This window comes from Rhincodon typus, chromosome 1 (assembly GCF_021869965.1).
Source record: "Rhincodon typus isolate 14 chromosome 1, sRhiTyp1.1, whole genome shotgun sequence".
In the NCBI taxonomy this organism is placed as follows: domain Eukaryota; kingdom Metazoa; phylum Chordata; class Chondrichthyes; order Orectolobiformes; family Rhincodontidae; genus Rhincodon; species Rhincodon typus.
The window spans coordinates 66,457,194-66,481,537 of NC_063332.1; the positions used below are offsets into that span (position 1 = coordinate 66,457,194).

Sequence of the window (24,344 nt, forward strand, 5' to 3'; positions counted from 1 at the left end):
CATCCACCAAAACATTTAAGCGCACGTAAAGTAAATGCCCTGAAACACGGTGCAAATTCAACTGTCAGTCAGTGGGGAGAGTCAGTCTCAGTGGGAAAAGAAAAGGTTTCCGTTCTGAGGAAGGGTCACCGGACCCGAAACGTTAATTCTGCTTTTTTCCTTCACAGATGCTGCCAGACTTGCTGAGCTTTTCCAGCAACTTTGTTTTCTGTTCCTGATTTATAGGATCTGCAGTTCTTTCGGTTTTTTAGTTTAAAATTTCCAGTCTTCTTCAGAACTCAGCACTGATTGCACCAGAGATAGTAGGAACTGCAGATGCTGGAGAATCTGAGATAACAAGGTGTAGAGCTGGATGAACACAGCAGGCCAAGCAGCATCAGAGGAGCAGGAAGGCTGACGTTTCCGACCTAGACCCTTCATCAGAAACTGATTGCACCACTTGGGTTTTATTTCAGATTTCCAGCATCTGCAGTTGTTTGCTTTCACTCCAGCGAGTCTGCACAAAGTGGAAACAAAATAACATTTACTCTCTGCATTAAGTACCACACATGGCCAGTTCACTCCCTGAACTTTCCTCCCATTCAAACTGCGCTAACATGTGCGTCGCTGGAGGGCAATAGGAAACTGCTGGAAATACTCAGCTGGTCTGGAAGTGCCCTGTTTTTACTAAGTAACCAGGTGGCCTGAAAAGTAGCAACCTTCTGGAGGTGGTAGACTTCCTCACAGCCTCTGTACTGCTTTTAATGCTATAGTGTGCATTAACGTTCAAAAGGTCATAGCAGGCAGGGGTAGGCGTGGCGCCGCTGCAGTGAAGTGAGTGTAGCTGGAGGAAGGGGGCGGGATCCGGGAGCTGGCCGCTGGCAGGAGAGGCTGCAGCCGGAGGGGGAAAGCGGGCTCACTGCGAACAAGATGCCGAGCGGAGACGCGCAGCTCTGCACCAGCTACTTCAACATCAGAGGCGACCTGGTGCAAAGTTTCAGGTGTCCGAGGAAGGCGGACGGCATGGACAAAGTTTACTGCTGCGGCTTCTTGGACCTCAAGTACTGCTGCAGCGAGTCTGATAACTATTTCCCCTACTCGCACGGCTACATGTGGTCGCTCAGGTAAAACAGACTGAGGGGCATAGGGAGGAGATACAGAGTAGTTGGTGGGTGGTGGTAGTGTGGGGTGTAATGTAGTTTCTCCAACTCTACCCAGAAACTGGGATTGAATATTTGGAGCCAAATTTGTCTGGAGCATTCTGAAGTTTTTTTTTGTAGTTTCGCCTTACACTTACAACAGAGAGAAACTTGCAATTCATAAGTCGAGCATCCGTCAACAGTTGGTAACATTGCATTAGTTTTGAAGTGTGATTAGCTACATTCGCAAATGCAGCAGCCAATTTTCACAGACAGCAGGGAATCGAGACACCAGTCAATCTGCTTTTTCTAAAATTGTGGTACGAAAGGCTGCAACATTTCGTCCAAAAAGCAGCACCTCCATTAGCATTGCACTGAAGAGTTCTGACTCAGAAATGAGAGTCATACCATCTGAACCGAGGTAGCAATTGGGCGAACTAAGGTAATCGTTGAGATGGTTTATTTGTGCCCACGGTATTGATTTGGCAGCATTGTTGGGGTACCTCAAGAACTGGAGAGAGGAGTTCGGCGCTACAGCGCAACACAAGTAAAGCCGTCAATGTTCAAGTATTGGATTATGCCCCTTTCCACCCATCAATATCCACCGAATATTTCCAAGCTTGTTCAGTAAAAGCCAAGTGTGAGGTTTTTACAGAATTCAACACTGGATAGGTGTTTAGCCGGAAACTAAGTCAGCGAGCTAAATTCACCGTATAATTGATATGTGGTGGCTGGTGTGATTCAACCAAGGGACGTGTGACAGATGCATGAAGTATCATCCTGCATTCGGCGTATCCAGAAGGAATACACAAGTGAAGTAACAAAATATCGCATTTCTCAAGCTGAAACATTCCACAGTATGTGGGGAAAACGAGGGCTGATGAAATGCACCTTTTTGCTTCAGAGAAATAGAAAAGCAGTGCAATAAACAAGCACAAGGAAGGCAGCAAGAAATAGAAAGAGTTAGTTTAAGGAATTTAGGTGATTCATATACAAAGGTAGCAGATGGGGAGGGTACCTGTAAGCAATACCATGATATCAATAAGGAGCATTGGTGCAATGAGGAGAAATACCGAATGGTAATTGTAGAGTATTCCATTATCAGTGAATAGGGAATCCATTTATGCAGCTGCAACTGTGAATCCTGAATTATTTTCTGGGCCTTGGCTCCCACTTGCTTGGGTAATGACATTAAGTTTGTGCAAGAGATCCTGCACAGTTTGTGGAGTAAGCTTAGATTGCCTTCGGCCCTGTGGACAATGTCAACAGTTAGAATTTGGTGTTCAAGCAAGATTGTCTGTACAATACCATCTTTAACACCTGCACTGACTACATTTGGGAAAAGACATCAGAGGAATGCTGTTTGGCTTGAGGCTTATTGGACTGAAATGGAGCCAGTTAGTGAAACTGAAAGGTGCATCAAGAACAACAAACTAGTCCCAGGAAACGAAATTTAAATGCACACAGAGCTGGCAGAAATCAAGTCGTAGCAGACTGATTGACAGTGCACCAGTTAATACTGGTTGAAACTGCAATAATATACAGTCTGCTGCTGAATCCAGGAGGTGCGAGGAATGCTTGACAGAGTGAAGGAAGCCTGCAGGCTAGCCGCAACTAAATCAGCTCCCTGGAAGACATAAACAATGTTTATCATCACTGAACTTATCAAACGGAAGGAAGAGTAGGTGGAGCCCTATCTTGGGTGCAACACAATAATGAACATTGGTGAAGAAGCTGTCAGCAGTATTCCAGACTTTCCCACCATGGGGGAGTTGTGTAGTGAACTCACCACTATAGAGATCAGCACTCCATTGTGCATCTTGCCAATCGTAAATCCCTAGCAAACAATGATATTGCACTTGAAATCATTGACTGTGGAAAGCCAGGGTTGCTGTAGTGAGCCCCATGAACTTTTGTACCTCTGCCAGAAGGAAAGATTTATTCATCAAGACATGAGTAAAGTAAAATTGGGGTTTCGGAGCCACTGATATCTAAGATAGGCTGCCAAGTATTTGTAAGTAGTTTGAAGATAGTTTATTAAGAAGCAATAATTTAGGTATGATTCATTAGCTAAGGAGACAGGAAATGTGTACAACTCAGTTTTATTTGAGGATGGTTCACCCATCCAAGAAGATGAATGGGCACTTGGCAAACATTTTGCTGTCAAATCACAGTGTTAGGAACTCTTCCCTTCAACTTCCTGGTCCGTTTTCCATATGAAGATGCTTGTGTCTAATGAGGTCTGCAATTGATATAGAAGGTTACCTAACAAGGACTGCTCCATAATTCCATCCACTCATTAATACACTTTATCCCTGGAGACTGTGAGTTTAACAGACAGGTTCCTGGAATGGCAGGACTGATGAGAAATAGGAACAGGGGTAACCCCTCCAGCCTGCTCTGCTGTTCAATAGGATCATGGCTGATCTGACATTCCTCACATCCACTTTCCTGCATTCGCCTACTGATCAAGAATCTATCTATCTCAGCCTTAAACATACACCCCTCAATTTTCTATGGCAGGGAATTCCAAAGACACTCAACTCTTTGAGAGAAGAATTCATCATCTCGGTCTTAAATTGGCACCCCTTTATTCTGAGACTATATCCTCTGGTCCTAGACTCTTCTATAAAACCGTAAGAAATAGGATCAGGCTTAGGCCATTCAACCCCTTGAGCCTGCTGCAGTATTCAATAGGACCATGGCTGATCCGACATTCCTGACATCCACTTTCCTGCCTTTTCTCATAATCCTTGATTCCCCTCCTGATTAAGAATCTGTCTCAGCCTTGTATACACGCAAGGACTCTGCTCCCACAGCTGTCTGTGAATAGAAGTTCCAAAGACTCTCAACCCTTTGAGAGAAGAAATTCCTTCTTATGCCAATCTTAAATTGACACCCCTTTATTCTGAGACTATGCACCTCTGGTCCTAGACTAAACCCTGAAGGGAAACATCCTCTCAGCATTTACCCTGTCAAACCCCTTAAGAATCCTGTATGTTTCAATGAGATCATGTCTAATTCTTCTATGCCCTGATGAGTAGAATTCCAACCTGTTTACCCTTTGCTCATAAGACAGTCCCTCCCTACCAGGAATCATCTGAGTGAATCTTTTCTAAACTACTTCGAATGAAATTATCTATTTCCTTAAAAAGGGGGTTCAGCTGCTCTCAGTACTCCAGATGAGGTCTCACTAGTACTTTGTGTAGTTACAGTAAGACTTCATTACTCTTATATTCCAACCCCCTTGAGAAAAGGGCCAACATTCTATTCGCCTTCCTGGTTACCTGCTGCACCTGTGTGTCAGCTTTGTGTTTTGTGCACAAGTAGCCCCCAGTCCCTTTGTGTTGCAGCTTTTCTCCATTTTGTTTTCCCTTCCAAAATGAGCAACTTCACATTTTCCCACATTATGCTACATTTGCCAACTTTTTATCCATTTACCTAATCTATCGATATCTCTCTTTAAACTGTTTGTTTCCTTTTTGCAACTTGCCTTTCCACCTACTTTTGTATTGCCTGCAAATTTGTTGACAGTACATTCGCTTCCTTCTGTACACGCTTCCTTCCTTCCTTCCTGCAGTCCCAGCACCGATACCTCACTGGTCTCGGGTTGCCAACCTGAAAAAGAACCCTTTATCTCTCACTTGCTGTTTCCTGCCCATTAGCCAATTCTGTATCCAGGCCAGTATGCTATTTCCAACACTGTGGGCTCTCATCTCATGATTTAAACTTTTGTGAGGTACCTTTTTGAACATATCTGGAAGTCCACACTATTGGTTCTCCTGGCGTATGAAGAGAGATAGGATCAGTTTGGACTGTATTCATGGAGTTTAGGAAAATTAGGGGGATCTCATAGAAACTTAGGAATTCAACCGAACTAGACAAGTCAAATGCAGGAAGTATGTTCCCACTGACTTGAGAGTCGAGAACCAAGGGTCAGAGTTTAAGGATAGGCTATTTGGGGCTGATATGACGCTCTTCTACAGAAAACATTTGAGGGCAAAACATTGAAAGCATTCAATCAAGAAGGAGTTGGATATAGCTCTAAATTTCTATGTTAATAATTTGCTTGAACTTTTCTAACCAATGAATGCAGGGTACCCAAAACATAGATGTTCATCTCCCATCATGGCAGCATGGTGGCTCAGTGATTAGTACTGTGCTGGGTTTGTTTCCAGCCTTCGGTGAATGTCTGCGTGGAGTTTGCACATTCTCCCTGTGTCTGCATGGGTTTCCTCCAGGTGCGCAGTTTCCTCCCACAGTCCAAAAATGTGCATGTTATGTGGATTGGCCATAGGAAATGCAGGGTTACAAGAATGGGGGGACACCTGGGTGGGATGCTCTTCAGAGGTTCGGTGTGGACTTGTTGGGCCAAATGGCCTGCTCCCACACTGTAGGTATTCTACAATTCAATGATCATGTCCAACTCAGCTCGGGGTCAGCTTTTTAATTTATGTCATACTGACGTTAATTGCTAATCCTTACCATACAGTTTACAGGTAGGAGAAACACAAATCTCCATCCTATCAACTCAGGAATGTCAACATTGAAACCTGAACCAAGAGGTTTTAATATTTCCAGAAAAAGAAAGAAAGCAGTTTGTCTGTTGAGGAGACTTAGCTATGTCTACCAATTCTGATAAAGTACTGTTTGTCTCAAAAAATCCTAAAATGTATAATTTAATAAAGGCCCTATTTCTTACAGTGATGCATAAATAGCCATCTTATATGAAAACAAAGGGGATCACAGTGACGGCAACAAGTACTGAGGCATCTCCTTGTTAAGTATTGTGGGGAATTGTGAAAAATATAGTGCTCATGTTGCTGTGACCAGACAGCACAGAGTGATATCCAGAGTCTCACTGCAGCTCCAGAACTGCCAGATCAAAAGTTATCATGATTTTCAAACTTCAGCAATTACAGCAGGACCTCTGCAAACAGCGCAGACTGCTGGCCCTCATTGATCTTGTCTTGTCATGGACCCTTTAAAGTGCTATGGAAGATAGGCTGCATGGATGGATCATTTCCTGGGCATCATTTCTTCTTTCCAAAAGAACGTACACAATTTTGGTGTTACAGTTACAATGGAGCATTGTCAGAGGCTTTCAAGATCAGTAGCATCGAATGACGGAACTACAATCTGGCACCACCTCTCTTTGGTTTATATTCTTCATGCTGCGACTCATGAAGGGCAACTCAATGTCAGAGCTAACGGCAAGCAAATTATGTAACATCTTAATCTGCAATTTGCTGTTTGTGGATGGCACCAGCTGACAATCCATGTAAGTACATCCTAGGCTTCTGTTCTCAGCACCCTCCTTTATTGGTAGCAAAACATGGACAATTTTTGCAAGCCAAGAAAAGGAACTGAACAGCTTCTACTATCCCTGCCTCAGATGAATATTTGGGAACTTCTGGCAAGGCAGAGGGACAAATATTACCATAAAGGTCTACAGCTCAGAAAGTAGTCTTTCAGCCTCTTGAGTCTGTGCCAGTCAAAAGCAGCCAACCAAATATTCTAATCCCATTTTCCCACACTTGGCTAATATGCCTTGGCATCACAAGTGCACGTCTAAATATTTCTTATGTTTTATGAGGGTATCTGCCTCTATCACTCTTAAAAACAGTGAGTTTGAGATTCCTACTGTCCTCTGGATGAAAAAAAAATTTCTTCATATCCCCCTCCTGTCCCTAACCGTAAATCAGCAGGGAGGCAATGGCCTAACGGTATTATTGCTGGACTATTAATCCAGAAACCCAGGTAATGTTCTATGTGCCTGGATTTGAATCCTGCCTTGGTGGAATTCAGATCAAATAGAAACCTGGAAGTATGAGTCTAACAATGGCCATTGTCAATTGTCAGGGAAAAATCCCATCTCGTTCACTTAATGTCCTTTAGGGAAGGAAACTGCCATCCTTACCTGGTCTACACATGACTCCAATGACTCCAGGCCCACAACGATGTGGTTGACTCTTAACTGCCCCCTCGGCAATTACAGATGGGCAATAAATGCTGCCTAGCCAGCAATGCCCTCATGCAGTGAATGAATTTTTTTTATAAAAATCCACAAACATCACTGTAAAAATCAGAGTGTGTCATTGATCTCTCTTCTGATCTGAGCCATAGATTAAGGGAAAAAGTGTTTTCTCACGTTGAGGCCAGATTCGGAAGATCCTTAGGCCCTCTCCCTGCTTTAACTGGGTTCTGCTTGAACAAACATCTTCCATATGCTTGAATCCTGCCTGCCTCCTGAGATTTTGACCCGGTACGACAAATGTTAACATGAAAGCGTGATTCTAGTGATCCAGAAATTTGAGAGACTGATTTTAGTATTATTTATATGATTGCAGAGAGATGATCAGTGCTATATTAGTAAATTTCATAAATGCTTGACTGTGCAGAAAATACCTGTTTATTGAGGTGCCCAATCTCTAATGATGGAAACCCCATTGAGAAGGAAATTTCCTATTGACTTTTAACAATTAATTCTTAATTGACCGCATGTCCCCGAGCTATGAACATCCAACTTATGAATGCATGTGATTACAAACAACATCCCTTACAGAGGTGTATATTACTAATTTTAAAGTTCTGACATGCACACATTTGCTGGTATTGACAAAAGGCAATTTTACGTTGTACTGTGTTGTGTTCCGACTTGAGTACATTTGTAAGTTGATTTGCACACAAGAATGGAACCCATCTGTAACCTAGAGACTACCTGCATTTCTAAGATATAAGCTGTTTCCTTAATTTTTTTGATTATATATTGTAATCAACATACCAAATTATTAGAATTGTTAACATCAAGCTTCATGGAGCTATTAAATCCACAGCTAACGTCCTCAGACAAGGGGTTTGATAGATGTTCTATATCAGGTCATACCAAGTGTGTTCCCCTCACGTTTGGATATCTTGATCTATTTCTTTGTTCCACTGACCCACTTTAATCAAATGTCTTTCCAAGATATTGATCTATATTCCCTTTTTCTTATTTCTTCTGCGTGGACCTCTGAGATCTGTGCGTGGCAATGAATCAATGCTGGTAACAGGGTCAGTGCTGCCGCACAGCTTAGGTGCAACAGTTATTATGATCCAGCTAAGATTGATTTGAGGTTCAGGGAAGAATTGATGACCAAACCTGGATGTTGCCTAAAGACATTCTACAGAGAGATTTATTCCCAGTTCACTGGTGTTTTCTATGGGTACAGGGACCAAGAGGTGATCTATTATAATTATCTCAGGGGGTTGGAAGCACATAGTAGGCTTTCAAGCAAGGCAAATGTTACCATCATGCTTCATGCCATTTCAGCATCATATCATGCATTCCGGACTTCCAGGTTATCTTCATGAAAGATCAAACGTGGGGTGAGGGCATGCATAACCTTTCCACTAGGTCTGGATATTTGCAGTGGTCGCCAGACTATCCAATTTAGTTCTCTTATGAAGAGGCTTATAGGCAAGAGCACACACATCTTCAAGAGAGAGACATCAACATGCAGTCGAGTGAGGGAGCCTTGGTTCTCAAGAGAGGTCGAACGACTGGTTAAGAGGAAGAAGGATGCTTATATAAGGCTTAGGAAACAAGGATCAGAAAAGGCTCTAGAGGGATACAAGGTAACCAGGAAGGAGCTGAAGAAAGGGCTTAGGAGAGCTATAAGGGGGCATGAGAAAACCTTGGCAGACAGGATCAAGGAAAACCCCAAGGCTTTTTACACATACGTGAGAAATAAGAGAATGACCAGAGAAAGGGATAGGTCCAATCAAGGATTGTAAAGGGAACTTGTGCATGGAGCCTAAAGAGATAAGAGAGGTCCTTAATGAATACTTTTCTTCAGTATTCACAACTGAGAGGGACCTAGTTGTAGAGGAGGACAGTGTGAAACAGGCTGGTAAGCCAGAGGAGGTGGATGTTAGTAAGGAAGATGTACTAGGAATTTTGAAGAACTTGAAGATAGATAAGTCCCCCTGGCCTGATAGGATTTATCCGAAGATTCTATGGGAAGCGAGGGAAAAGATCGTAGGGCCTTTGGCGATGATCTTTTTGTCCTCACTGTCCACAGGTATAGTGCCGGAAGATTGGAGAGAGGCAAATGTCATTCCCTTGTTCAAGAAAGGGAATAGGGATAACCCCGGAAATTACAGGCCAGTTAGTCTTACTTCAGTGGTGGGCAAATTATTGGAAAGGGCTCTGAGAGATAGGATTTATGATCACTTGGATAGGCACAGTTTGATTAGTGATAGTCAGCATGGATTTGTGAGGGATAGATCATGCCTCACAAACCTTACTGAATCCTTGGAAGAGGTGACCAAACACGTGGATGAAGGTACAGCAGTGGATGTGGTATACATGGATTTTAGGAAGGCGTTTGATAAGTTTCCCGATGGTAGGCTCATGCAGAAAGTAAAGAGGCATGGGATAGGGGGAAATGTGGCAGATTGGATTCAGAATTGGCTGACCCTTAGAAGACAAAGGGTGGTAGTGGATGGAAAATATTCAACATGGTGCTCAGTTACGAGTGGTGTACCACAAGGATCTGTTCTGGATCCTCTTCTATTTGTGATTTGTGTAAATGATTTGGATGTAGGAGTGGAAGGGTGGATTAGTAAGTTCGCAGACAATACGAAGGTGGGTCGAGTTGTGGACAGTGCGGAGGGCTGTTCTAGGTTACAAAGGGACATTGATAGGATGCAGAGCTGGGCTGAGAAGTGGCAGATGGAGTTTAACCCTGAAAATCACCCTGTGAGGTGATTCATTTTGGAAGGACAAATTTGAAAGCAGAATACAGGGTTAACGGAAAGATTCTTGGCAGTGTGGAGGAGCAGAGGTATCTTGGGGTTCTTGTCCACAGTTCCCTGAAAGCTGCCACCCAGGTGGATAGAGTTGTTAAGAAGGTGTATGGTGTGTTAGCTTTCATTAATAGAGGGATTGAGTTCAAGAGCCATGAAGTTATGCCCCAGCTATACAAAAGCCTGGTTCAGCCACATCTGGAGTATTGTGTCCAGTTCTAGTCGCCTCATTACAGGAAAGATGTGGAAGCATTGGAAAAGGTTCAGAGGAGATTTACCAGGATGTTGCCTGGAATGGAGGGAAGGTCTTACGAGGAAAGGTTGAGAGAGCTAGGGCTTTTCTCTTTAGAACGAAGAAGAATGAGAGGTGACTTGATAGAGGTGTGCAAAATGATCAGAGGTATAGATAGGGGTAATAAGAACTGCAGATGCTGGAGAATCCGAGACACAAGGTGCAGGGCTGGATGAACACAGCAGGCCAAGCAGCATCATAGGAGCAGAAAGGCTGACGTTTCGGGCCTAGACCCTTCATCAGAAAAGGGGGAGGGGAAGGGGGTTTTGAAATAAATAGGGAGAGAGTGGGAGGCGGATAGAAGAGGGATAGAGGAGCTATAGGTGGAGAGGAAACAAACAGGTCGAAGAGGCGGGGATGGAGCCAGTAAAGGTGAGTGTAGGTCGGGAGTTAGGAAGGGGATAGGTCAGTCCAGGGAGGACGGACAGGTCAAGGGGGCGGGATGAGGTTGGTCGGTAGGAGATGGAGGTGCGGCTTGAGGTGGGAGGAGGGGATAGGTGGGAGGAAGAACAGGTTAGGGAGGCAGGGACGAGCTGGACTGGTTTTGGGATGCGGTAGGGGGAGGGGAGATTTTGAAACTTGTGAAATCCACATTGATACCATTGGGCTGCAGGGTTCCCAAGCGGAATATGAGTTGCTGTTCCTGCAACCTTCAGGTGGCATCGTTGTGGCACTGCAGGAGGCCCAGGAAGGACATGTCGTCTGAAGAATGGGAGGGGGAGTTCATCCTCCGACACTTCCGCCATCTGCATCATCCTCCGACACTTCCGCCATCTGCAATCCGACCCCACCACCAAAGACATCTTTCCCTCCCCACCCTTATCTGCTTTCCGGAGGGACAACCCTCTCCGTGACTCCCTTGTCCCCGCTCCACACTCCCCTCCAGCTCCACCACACCCGGCACTTTTCCCTGCAACCGCAGGAAGTGCTACACCTGCCCCCATACCTCCTCCCTCACCCCCATCCCAGGCCCCAAGAAGACTTTCCACATCAAGCAGATGTTCACCTGCACATCTGCCAATGTGGTATACTGCATCCGCTGTAGCCGGTGTGGCTTCCTCTACATCGGGGAAACCAAGCGGAGACTCGGGGACCGCTTTGCAGAACACCTACGCTCGGTTCGCAATAAACAACTGCACCTCCCAGTCACGAACCATTTCAACTGTATAGATAGAGTGGACAACCAGAAACTTTTTCCTAGGGTGGAGGTAGCTATTACGAGGGGGCATAGTTTTAAAGTGAGTAGAGGTAGATATAGGGGAGACGTCAGAGGTAGATTCTTTACTCAGAGAGTGGTAGGGGCGTGGAATGCATTGTCGGAGAGGGTCGTGGAGTCGGCCTCATTAGGGGCATTTAAACAAGAATTAGATAGGTATATGGATGATAGTATAAGGTAGGGGTGGAGGTTAGATAGACCTTAGGTTTAGGGTAAAAGTTCGGCACAACATCGTGGCCGAAGGGCCTGTACTGTGCTGTACTGTTCTATGTTCTATGTAACTTATTAGTTTCATACAGATTTTCCTTTCACTTGATAAATTCCGCTAAAATCCATCCAAACTGAATGATTCCCACTTACATTTGTTGTTATTTTCCTCTCACCATCTTTTATTCTAAGTGGATCATCCTATCAGCTACCATTATATTAGATTCGGGAGCTGTGGAGAAACCTTACTGTTTAATGAAAGAAAATGTTTTTGTAATATCTTTAAAATAGAAATCGATCATTACTGTGTGGTTCCAGGCATTACCAAATTTTGCTTATTCTTAAAAAAATTTCTATTAAGTAACTTATGATGTTTGACATTTCCTAATTTTAAAGTTATCCCAAATTCAAATATGGCAACACTGTTGAGGTCTTTTTTTGTGTACAGCTTCAGCAGTTTTGTTAGGTTGATAGCTTTCATTAGTGGTCAATTTATTTCTTCAGAAACAATCCTTTTTATTTTTAGATACAAATTAAAACCATCATGATTATTTGTATTGAAATACATTTTAATTTATGGTTGATTTTTTTCTTAAACTTTATGAAAATTTCCCATTGCCTGAGATTGCAACTTTTATCAAATTAGTTTGTCAGTTGCAGTTTTAGAAACTGTCATGACCAGGCTTGTTTTAAACAGTGCCTTTATGTCGGAGACACAAATAGTCACAGTCAGTATAAAATGCTCCCATTCTCAAACACTTTACCACAAAAAATATCAAATGATCTGACTGGTTGAGGCCAAATCTGTGAAGGACAAAGCCTTTAGTCGAAGTGTTATGATAATAACTAGGTTCTTGAATTTGCTTCTGTGTCCTTGGCTGTGGCATTAGTATTTAGATGGCTCTTGAAACTTGTGTGGCTCTGATTTAGAGGCCTAATGTTTTGATAATGTCCAATCATGTCTATACATTTAGAAAGTTAATATTTAGTAATGCCCAAAGCCACACTTCTAGCCATATGAAAGGTCTGTGGTGAGAATTTTATAAAGCTGTCAAAAGAAAGAGTTTGGTCTGAAAAGGGGCTACAGAATATTCACCAAGTGACATTGTGTCATAATTTTACAAATTTTGCTTTAAGAAAAGCAGAATTCTCCTAACAATTTCAAAATATTTAAATAAAAATGCTTTTTGACTTTTCTCTAAATTGGCCCAAATGTTCGACTTTTCTGAAAATCTTTTAGCATTTTGTGCCATGCTACTACACCAGCATTCCAAGATCAGGAGAATTAATGAGGCACACCAGCTTGGAAATAATCATTGATAACAAGGTGTAGAGCTGGATGAACACAGCAGGCCAAGCAGCATCAGAGGAGCAGGAGAGCTGATGTTTCGGGTCTAGACCCTTCTTCAGAAATTACTGTCTCTGAAAATAATCATTGTCCTTTTGTTTTCCTTTTTCAGTTCTGAGTTCAAATTGAATTTCTGCCCAGCTTCCACTTATCTGCATCTTTTGGGAACAATTGCAGCTTTTCACAGCACAGAAAATATTGATTTAAATTAACATTGAAAATTAAAATTCAGTCCAGAAAGTCGCTTTATGAACTATTTTCCTTCAGTCAATTCTTTTTGAATCTGTGATGTTTGCAAATAACGTGACTGGAAGGTAAGGTAAGCTGTCGTTATAACAGTCATGCAATTTCTCTACAAATATGGCCCAATTTTCACTAGGGCCACTTTAACTTTAACAGTGAAGAAGAACTTATGCAGTGTTGTGACTCTAACTGTGCTAGAGGGCCCTTCACCCTCTCCTTTTGCCTCTGTCCTCATTCTGTCCGGGTGTATTTGCATGCTGGCTTCTCTTTATTACACTGGAGCAGTGATGCAGAGGGGTAAACATCTTTAACTATGTCCTACCAGTAGCTGCAGTCACTGGGGGAATTGCTTTCTCCCACACTGTCTTAGGAAATTTCAAGCTCACCTGCCATGTTTTTCAAGATAGACATGGAGCCTGGGCAGGGGTCATGGATAATCGTGGCGGAGGAGCCAAAGTTAACTAACATTGGTTGCTGACAGCTTCCCTTATCAAAAGTACAGACTACTAGTCTCCTACAGACATTGTATTGGAGAATGGACACCCAAGAGGCTGGGATGAGCTTGGGATTTTGGGTTGCTGGTGCAGCCAGCTGCTGAGATCCCTATCTGATCTGCATGTCACTGCCTTCATTCTGTCGAGATGCTGCTCAACTATGTGTGGTGATGTACTTTGGTTTGAAGAACACTGAAAGACAATGTAAAATTGAAGGTTAAATTCTAAAGGGGGTGCAGGAGCAGGAAGATCTGGATGTACAGATCATTGAAGGTGATAGGACAGCTGGAGAGCACAGTTAACAAAGAAAATTGCGTTCATGGCTTTATTAATAGGGACACGGAGTACAAGAACAAGAAGATGATGTCCTTGCAGAAGACACTTGCTAGATCTCAGCTGGAGTACTGTGTACAGTTGTGGGTGCCACAATACAAGAAAGATGCGATTACATTGGAGAGAGTGCAGAAATGAGTGGTTCCAAGTGTGAGAAACCTGAGTTGTGAGGATTGATTGAAGAAGTTGGGACTATTTTCCGTGGAGGGAAGAAAGCTGAGAGGAAATCTGATTGAAGTTTTCAAAATTGTGAGTGAGCTGGACAGAATAGGTAAAGTGAAGCTGTTTCTGCTTGTAAAAGAAACAAGGCGAGAAGGCATGAATTTAAAGTGATGTGCAAACAAAATATATTTTCACACAGCATAGAATGCATAGTCTGGAAATGTGGTGAGGCAGATGCAACTGAGGCATTTAAGAGAGCATTAGATAATTATTTGGATAGCAATAGTGTGCAAGGATATGGGGAAATGGCAGGAAATTGGCACTCGATAATGGAGCAGACAACAAGCTGAATGGCATCCTTCTGCACTGTAATGATTCTGTGAACTGGGTTGGGGTGCATCTGTATCAGAAAAGGAGGAGGAGGTACCTACTCTCTTGTCAGCTTGTTGCACTTCAGGCTTACTATGACAGTTAGTGGTAGTGAAACAGCCGATTGCAGTGGAAATGGTGAAATTGAGAATCCCTTCTTTGCACAGGATTCTTGGGAGCCCAAATGTCTGAATGGGTGAGTGGCCTGTGACCAATGCTACTTTAGCCCTTGCTGGTGCTTGGGTAAGATTATTATGGACCTCTCTCCAGCCTGTGTTAACATAACACAGATCAGCTCTTCCCAGGCTGCTGTTTTGCTCTTGTAAACAGCCAAGGACAGCACTACGAACTGATGGTTTGAGCTCATTCAGAAAGTGAAACTTGGGGAATCACAGTAATCACCTCACCTTCCTCTGGCTGTATCCTCCAGTAATGACAATGAAGCTTTCTGCAAATGCACTGGGGCTTTTTCTAGAGGTATGTTTGATGCTAGCTAATCAATAACTTCATCTCCCATTACCCTGCTTAAGTCGTAGTCTAATTCGTTGGAGGAGATTTTGACCATAGAATCCTGGTTCAGCTGTCTTAAATTTAGGGAGCACACAGCTAGGAGGATCTGTTTAAAATTATCGTTCTGTTATTCTGGGTGTAAGATCTTAAACAGCTCCCATTTTGTAAGAGGAGGAGGATATTGGAGCTCATACCTAATGTAATCCTCAATTCTCCCGCTGAGCCTACCTTAAGCTGACAGAAGGATAGTGTCAACAAGGTGCAGAGCTGGATGAACACAGCAGGCTAAGCAGCATCATAGGAGCAGAAAGGCTGACGTTTTGGGCCTAGACCCTTCATCAGAAATGGGGGAGGGGAAGGGGGTTCTGAAATAAATAAGGAGAGAGGGGGAGGCGGATAGAAGATGGATAGAGGAGAGGATAGGTGGAGAGGAAACAAACAGGTCGAAGAGGCGGGGATGGAGCCAGTAAAGGTGAGTGTAGGTGGGGAGTTAGGGAGGGGACAGGTCAAGGGGGCGGGATGAGGTTAGTAGGTAGGAGATGGGGGGGGCGGCTTGAAGTGGGAGGAGGGGATAGGTGAGAGGAAGAACAGGTTAGGGAGGCGGGGACAAGCTGGACTGGTTTTGGGATGCGGTAGCGGGAGGGGAGATTTTGAAGCTTGTGAAATCCACACTGATACCATTGGGCTGCAGGGTTCCCAAGCGGAATATGAGTTGCTGTTCCTGCAACCTTCGGGTGGCATCGTTGTGGCACTGCAGGAGGCCCAGGATGGACATGTTGTCTGAGGAATGGGAGGGGGAGTTGAAATGGTTCGCGACTGGGAGTTGCAGTTGTTTATTGCGAACCGAGTGTAGGTGTTCTGCAGAGCAGTCCCCGAGCCTCCGCTTGGGTTCCCCGATGTAGAGGAGGCCACAACGGATACAGCGGATGCAGTATACCACATTGGCAGATGTGCAGGTGAACATCTGCTTGATGTGGAAAGTCTTCTTGGGGCCTGGGATGGGGGTGAGGGAGGAGGTATGGGGGCAGGTGTAGCACTTCCTGCGGTTGCAGGGAAAAGTGCCGGGTGTGGTGGGGCTGGAGGGGAGTGTGGAGCGGGGACAAGGGAGTCACGGAGAGAGTGGTCCCTCCAGAAAGCAGATAAGGGTGGGGAGGGAAAGATGTCTTTGGTGGTGGGGTCGGATAGTGTCCTCCAGGTTTTTGCCATGGCCCATGTGATTCTACATCACTGTAAAGGGAAGGTGTGACAGAGGAGTGCTTATTTTCGATAGAGCTGTCCCAGTATAACCTCAAATTGCTAGGGAAGCTCCTCCCTCCGTTCCAGCACATATCAAGATGTCTCCTTTCACTAGAAGTGAGATATCTTTGCTTCTTGTTGTCCAATTTGTGTTACAGTTGTCTGAATTTGAATGTACAAAGTGTGTGGTCTATTTCAGGGGAGGCAACAATTGAGTATGAAGTTAACTCTCTCAGAGCACTCTTTGCATCATCTAGTTCTCCCCTCAATCTGGCAATTTCTTCTCATAACTCAGCATTTACTGTTTTCTGTGTTTCTTTTCATAGTATTGCTCATCACATGCACCCTGCTCTCACTATAACTGAGGATGCAAACTGTCGCTTTTCCTTTGTAACTTTTCAATTTCTCCCCTCAATTCTCTGTATCTTTTATTCAGTTGTAAGGCACACACTTGAGTGTGTTGTCCAGTTTATTCTGGACTGGTTTTAACTTAATCTTATCTTTCTGAGTCTCCTTATGGAGTCTGACAAAGATTGACTCATAATCTTGGTCGCATTCCTCTATCACTGCCACATTTGCCAGTTGTGTGTATTTCCTTTGGGGACTAGAAGTGTGTTTCCCTGTGATCTAGGATTGTTACTTCTTTAGTGAATTTCATTTTTCATATTTCAACTGCACACATACAATGTACAAAATGCCTGTTTATTAGGGGCCCCAATTTCTAATGCTGTCAAGAGGAGATTATTAGGTTCTCTCTAATTGGAGGTGGTCATTTCTGGGCACTTATCATTGAAACCGGAATATTGTTCAGGTCCTCCTGCATAACCGAGGCATTGTGAATGATATTGAATATTGTGTGAGCATCAGTCAATATCCTCACTCATGGCTATATTTTATTTTTCTTTTTTGTTTCATGCAATATGGGCATTTTCCGTCCATTCCTGACTGCCATTGATCTGAGTGACTTGCTCGGTCATTTAAAGGGCATTTAAGAATCAGCCACATTGCTGTAGGTCAGAAGTCACATGTAGGCCAGAGCAGATAAGGATGGCTGATATCTGTCTTTAAAGGACCAAATGGATTTTTACAACAATGAATAATCATCTTCAGATCACCAATGCTAATTGTATTGAGATTCCACCAGCTTCCATATTGCAGTTTGAATTTATGTTGCGAAAGCCTGTGGTGCAAGGAAGGGCATTGATGAAACAATAGTAAGTAGTTAGGACTAGGATGCTATCCTGAAGAACTCCTATAATGATGCCCTGAATTACTGACCTCCAAAAACCCAACCCTGTTCTTTTCCAGGTATGACTCTGGCCTGTGCAGAGTTATCCCAGTGATTCTGATTGAGCCCAGTTTTGTTTCTTAATGCCACACTCTGGTTAAGTGCTGCCTTGATGTCAAGGACAGTTACTCTCTCCTCACTTCTGGAATTCAGCTCCTATGTCTATGTTTATAGAAAGACTGCAATGAGGCCTGGAACTGGATGGCTCTTGTGGAACCCAAACTGAGCATCAGTGAGGAAACTATTCCTTTGCAAGTGTCACTTGCTCGCATTGTCAATGACCCCTTTTTCAATACTTTTCTGATTAAGCATAGACTGAGGGCATGTTCATTCACTGAATTGGATTTGTCTTGCTTCCGATAGATAAGCCAGTTTGCTGCATTGCCGGTAGATGTTTGTATTGTAGCTGTAATGGAAGAACTTGACTACAGGTACAGTTAGTTCTGGAGCACAAGTACTAGTACCAGGATGCTGTCAACATTCGCAACCTTTAAAGTATTAAATATCTTCAGCAATTTCTTGATATCATGTGGAGTGATTGACTGAGCACTGACATCTGTAATGCTGGGGACTGAACTCTTAAACCCTCACTGCACAGAGAGGCTACCAGCTTCATTGAGGTAGCCTGCCTGGAGTACCCCAAAGAGAAGGGCAATGCACAGGGATGTTCATCTACCCCCAGCCCCAATGATGCTTCCCCTCCCCCTGTTCCTGCACTGCCAGGTATGTTTCCCTGCTGATTACTGTGGTCTCCCATCCTTAGCTTGTTGAATTTTACTTTACATTTTACATGTTGAAGCATACTTCATTCTTGGGTGCCCTCAAGTTTCCTAGCTGGGTTAGCAGCACTGCCTGCTGACACCAATGCTGCAGATCTGCTGGCCTTCCGACTGAGTTGGCAGCATCAAAAATTTGCGGGCCAACATATGGCCAAAAATGAGGCTGCCTGCTATAAATTTGCTAAGCTACTCCTTCTGGCATCAAATGTGAATTCAGGATTAATTTCTCAGTCTCACAAGGCCTAAAGGCCCACTGTAAAAAAAAAATCATTGCAGTTTGGGATGTGAGCATTGGCAAAGCCAGCATTTGCTGCCCATTCTCAGTTGCCCTTGAACCGATTGGCTGTGCAGGCTACTTCACTGTATGATTTAAGAGTCAACTACATTGTTCCTCAATTGATGTCACATGTAGGCCATACCAGGTAAGGATGGCAGATTTCCTTCCCTAAAGAGATAGCAAGAATTGCAGATGCTGGAGTCAGAGCCAACACAGTGTGGAGCTAGAGGAACACAGCAGTGAATTCTATGTTGAGGCCACTGGGCTGTAGGCTCCCAAGGCAGAAGGCGTTTGTTTCAGTATATAGTCGAAGAGCTTCAGTGCTTCAGTACCTTCCCCCCAACTCCCCCCCCCCCCCCCCCATTTATGTCTGAGCTCCCTTCTCCCTCCCCTGTCCTGAAGAAGTGTGTAAACCTGAAATGTCGACTTTACCGCCCCCCCTGATGCTGCCTGACCTGCTGCGTTCCTCCAGCTCCACACTGTATTGACTCTGACTCCAGCATCTGCAGTTCTTGCTGTCTGCTAGTCACTGGACACCCTACTGCAAAGCCTCTTCTGAGGATGCCTACCTTGAAGATGCAGTCCTCATCCCTCTGCAAAGATCTTAGTGGATCTCTGACCCACTGCAACTCACTGGTGATCTCCTCCGCATTGAAGCTCTTCGACTACATACTGAAACAAACCTGTTCCACTTGGGAGCCTACAGCCCAGTGGCCTCAACGTAGAATTCACCAGTTTTAAAATCTCCCCACCCCCGGCCTCATCCCATGTCCAATCCTCCCTCTCATCCCCACCTCCTTGATCTGACACAACCTGTCCATCTTCTCTCTCATCTATACGCTCCTTGCACCTCATTGACCAATCCCCACTACTGCCTACCTGCACTCACCCATCACCATCCCTCCCACCTTCCCCCAGCCCTACCCACCCATTTATTTCTGAGCTCCCTTTCCCCTCTGCAGTCCTGATGAAGGGTGTAAACCCGAAACGTCGACTTTCCTGCTCCTCTGATGCTGCCTGATCTGCTGTGTTCCTCCAGCTCCACACTGTATTGACTTCCTTCCCTAAAGGTCTTTGGTGAACTAGACGTTTTTTACAACAATCAACAATGGTTACATGGGCACTATTAAGATAGCTTTTAATTCCAGATTTTGTTGAAGTCAAATTTTACCAAATGCCCATGGTGGGATTTGAACCTAGGCCTCCAGAACATCAGCCTGGGTCTCTGGGTTACTACTCGAGTGACATTACCACCACACCTCCACCTCACCATATTCCATTTACTGTATCCTTATTTTAAAATTACAAAAGATTTCTGTAGTGAAGGGCACTGTTTTGCTTTGGGTGGCCGTTGCTTACGTTAGTAAAGGTTTGTACCAGGTTTTCTGGAGTAGGTCATTTGTTTGCTCAAGGCCCCTCACACAGTAATATTTGGAAATGTAATGACTGCCAGTATATATCTATCAACTATTCCTACTAAAATAGATTAACAGGCCATTTACCTCCTTGGTGTTTGTAGAACATTTTTGTGTTCAAATTGGCTGCTGAGTTTGCTGAATTACAGTTGTGATTATTTGTCACATGTAATTCATTGGTAATGTACCTTATAGCTTTTCCTATGTTAAAGTTGTTGTAGTAATAGAAATCATTGCTGTTATATAGCTCTATAAGATGCCCTGAGATTGTGAAAAGTGCTGTATAACTCCAAGTTCTTTTTTTATTATTATATAAATACCTGGCTTTCAAAACGAACTTAGAAGACATTCGCAAGTGCATTATTTTTATGATGTAAATATCTTTCAATCTGGCTGTAAGTTTAATCTTTGAATTTACTAATTATGATGAATAGGAGAAAGAACACAACTTGAGCTGACATGTTTCAGAATTCAGTAATGCTGCAATATAAAGTTGCCCTCATACTGTTGCTAATTTTCTTGAAAAGAAATCTGAAAGGAAAAGAAATACATTTTATAAAAATAAATTGGTTATTGCCATTATTTTTATTATAGTAGATTTCAATCTACTGAGCTAATTCATCATTAATCTCATGAACCCTAATCATTACCCTGCATCTAATGTGGAATTTTATTAAATGCATTTTGAAAGCACTACTGGATTAATGACTATATTGCTTCACCATTCTCTAATAACTGTTCTCAAAAAATTCTAGTATTTTTTGAGGCATGGCTTTGAACCTAACATTTTTTATGGCAACTCTCCAGATAATGCATTTGACTGCACTCACCAGAGAACTTGTCAGACAAAATAGTATTCTGGTTTAATTTGAGGTAAGGGACGCATTTGAATGTAATTGTAATTGAATATTTGTTTTATTTTGTTTAGTATAGGTGCAATGGTGGGATTAGGAATTGCTGCCCTTGTTTTACTGGCATTTGTGATCAGTGCGTTTGTGCTATGCTACTTATTTTTCTGCACTAAACCTCAAAGATTAGATTCTGGCCTCAGACTTCAGAACCTGACAACATCTCCAGTTCAAACAAGTAAGACTAACTTCATCAATACTAAAGAATTTCTGATGCATTATTTATGTTTTTTTTAATCTTTCCTACTATGTTTGGTTTATACTCAGAATAAAAGTATTTTGTTTGGTTTCACCCTAATATTTATCTAAGCTGTTTGCTGTAATTTCATGAAGTTTTGATTTTCTGTAAATCACTTCAATAACTAGTAGTTACCATTTCAAGAGAAGTTACATCCATCATCTAACTTAATATGTTGTATTTAAGAATTTGGCTATTGTACTTTTGTTGTGTTTGTGCTAATAATGAAAGTCTAAAGTTTTAAAGCAATGGATCTTATCCTGACAATGACCATTGTGACTTACATCAGCTACTTCTTGCTGATCATTCAGCTTGGGTTTCTGTTTTGTTGTGCCCAAAGTTTGCACAGTACAATGGATCCATGTTCATTTCTGTGCGTGCCATCATTTCCAATGCATAATGAAAGCTTCCATTTTAACGGGGCAGGTATAATTGGATATTGGTGAATCCTGGCACATAATAATACTATAACAACAATAATAATGAATATTCCAAAATACAATTAATAATAATACTATAATATCTAACATTATTCTGCCACAGTTGCATTAAAGGGAGAAATGAATTTGGAGGGGGTTGAACTAGAAGAGTAGGGAAGTTTTGCTGTATTTATGGAAGGTTTTGGTGAGATCATACTTAATAATACATTGTAGGTTTTTGGTGTGTGTATCCAAGGAATGATATAAGTTGCCATGGAGGTAGTGCAAAACAGGTTCACTTGATTGTTTCCTCGAATTAGGTGATCGACTTGTCAAGAGAGACCAAGGAGAATTGAGTTTACAGGAATGAAAAGTTGTTTTTAATGGGAAAATATAAGATTCTGAGAGGGATTCACAGGTTAGATAAGAAGATATTATTTCCTCTGGCTGGAGAATTTAGAACTGACAGCATAATCTCAGGATAAAGGATTGGTCCGTTTGGACTGAGTTGAGGTGAAATATCATTACTCAGAAGGTTATGAATCTTTGGGACTCTGTACTCCAGAGAGCTGTGAATGCTCAGTCGTTGAGTATAGTCAAGGTTGACATTGATAGATTTTAGACTTGAAAGGAAAATCAGGAATATCAAGATGTGTTGATAAAGAAGGCTGTATTTCCCGATAGTCCTAAAGCTTCAAATTGGGTGTACAGAAATCCCTGTGTATGTGCACTTTGTGAAATGCCCTGCCAGTAAATAACATGGTGGCCCCAGAAAAGCAGAATAAATTTGAGCGAATGGGGTTGAATGATACCACTAGCAGTCCTGGCCGAGGTACTCCACATGCTTGTTTTGCACTTACGTACTGAGAGTATTTGGGAATGTCAGCAGAATTCTTTTTGCATAAAATGCCAACATAACATTTGACAATAAGATCAAAAGAAATAGGTCAGGCATAGGCATTTAGCCTCTCAAGCCTGCTCTACCATTCATTAAGATCATGGCTGATCCAACATTCCTCATATCCGCTTTCCTGTCCTGACCCCATCACCCTTGATTACCTTCCTGATCACCCTCCTGATCAAGAATCTATCTATCTCAGGCCTTCAATATACACAAGGATTCTGTCCCTACGGCTCCTGATGGCAAGGAATTCCAAACACTTGCAACCCTCTGACAAAAGAACTTCCTCCTCATTTCAGCCTTAAATTGGCATCCCCTTATCCTGAGACTATGCCCTTTGGTCCTAGATTCTTCCACAAGAAGAAACATCCTCTCAGCATTTGCCCTGTCAAGCCTTTAAGATTCCTATATATTTCAATGAGATCACCATCATTTGCCTTCACAATTGCTTGCTGCTCCTACATGCTAAGTTTCTACATTCCTTGCACGGGTACCCCATGTCTTTTTGAACATCAACATTTACAATTTTTATGTCTTTAAAAATACGCTTTTTATTTATTCTTGCAACTAAAGTGAATAACACCACGCTTCCTCATGTGAGATTCCATCTCCCAATTTGTAGCTTGTTTCACCTGCCCATATCTCTTCATAGCCTTTTAGTGTTCTCTTCAGGGCTCATATTCTCACCTCGTTTTATGTCATCAAAAATTTGTATACATTAGAAGGGAAGTATTACTGCAACTGGGCAAAGAACAGTTGATACCACATCTGGAGAACTGTGAGCAGTTTTGGTCCCTTTATTTATGAATAAATATTATTTCGTTAGACACAGTTGAGAGAACGTTCACCAGTGTGATCCCTGGTATGGAGGGATTGGCTTAGGAGCAAAGGTTAAATAAGTTGGGACTTTACTCATTGGAATTTAGAAGAATGTGAGGTGGTCACATTGAAACATGTAGGTTTCTTAAGGGGTTTGATAGGGTAAATGCTGAGAGAAGGCTTCCCCTCGTGGGGGAGTCAAGGACCAGAGGGTATTGTCTTGAAATAAAGCAGTGCTGATTTAATACTGAGATGAGGAGGAATCTCATCCCTAAGAAGGTTGTGATTTTTTTGGAATTCCTTTCTGCAGAGAGCTGTGGAGGCAGAATCCTTGTGCATATTTAAGGCTGAGATAGATTCTTGATCAGTAGGGGAATCAAGGGTTATGGGGAAAGGGCAGAAAAGTGGATATGACGAGTGCCAGATCAGCCATGATTCTATTGAATGGTGGAGTAGGCTCGACCTGTCGAATGGCCTGATCCTATTCCTATTTCTTATGGTTTAATAGTCTCTGTCTCTTTGTCAAAGTCTTTAATATAAATTATAAACAGCTGATGCCCTCAAAATCTCCCTTGCAGCACTTCACTAGTCACCCTGCCAGACCCATTTATTTCTACACTCTGCTTCCTATCCATTAAGTAATCCATTATCACAGCTAATACGTTACACCCAACTACATGAGGTCTTACGTATTGACATTTTGTGTCGCACATTAGCTAATGCCTTTTAGCATTCCAAGTGTACTATATCTTCTGTATCTGTTTAACTGTATTATTAAGACCTCAGAAACTTTAATAAATGGCACCTTTAACTACCCTACTCAGTACATCCTCAAAAACTCTAATAAATTTGTCAAACAGGAATTTCCTTTCATAAAACCATTTTGACTTTATTTTATCTTTCTATGATTTTCTAAGTATCTTGATAAGATTTTTCAGCATTTTGCTAAGGACTGATATCAGGTTCAAAAGCAGAAATGGCT

General features: G+C 42.7%; 1 protein-coding gene across 1 annotated transcript in view; it reads left to right on the forward strand.

The window, feature by feature from the left end:
- Positions 1-889: 889 nt before the first annotated feature.
- The window catches only part of LOC109917657 (protein shisa-like-2B), a 29,240-nt gene continuing 5,785 nt past the window's right edge, over positions 890-24,344 (forward strand). The window contains exons 1-2 of the mRNA XM_048597202.1: positions 890-1,103; positions 21,006-21,163. Of these exons, the coding sequence (XP_048453159.1) occupies positions 910-1,103; positions 21,006-21,163 (352 nt within the window). The 5' untranslated portion in view covers positions 890-909. The remainder of the gene's footprint in view (positions 1,104-21,005; positions 21,164-24,344) is intronic.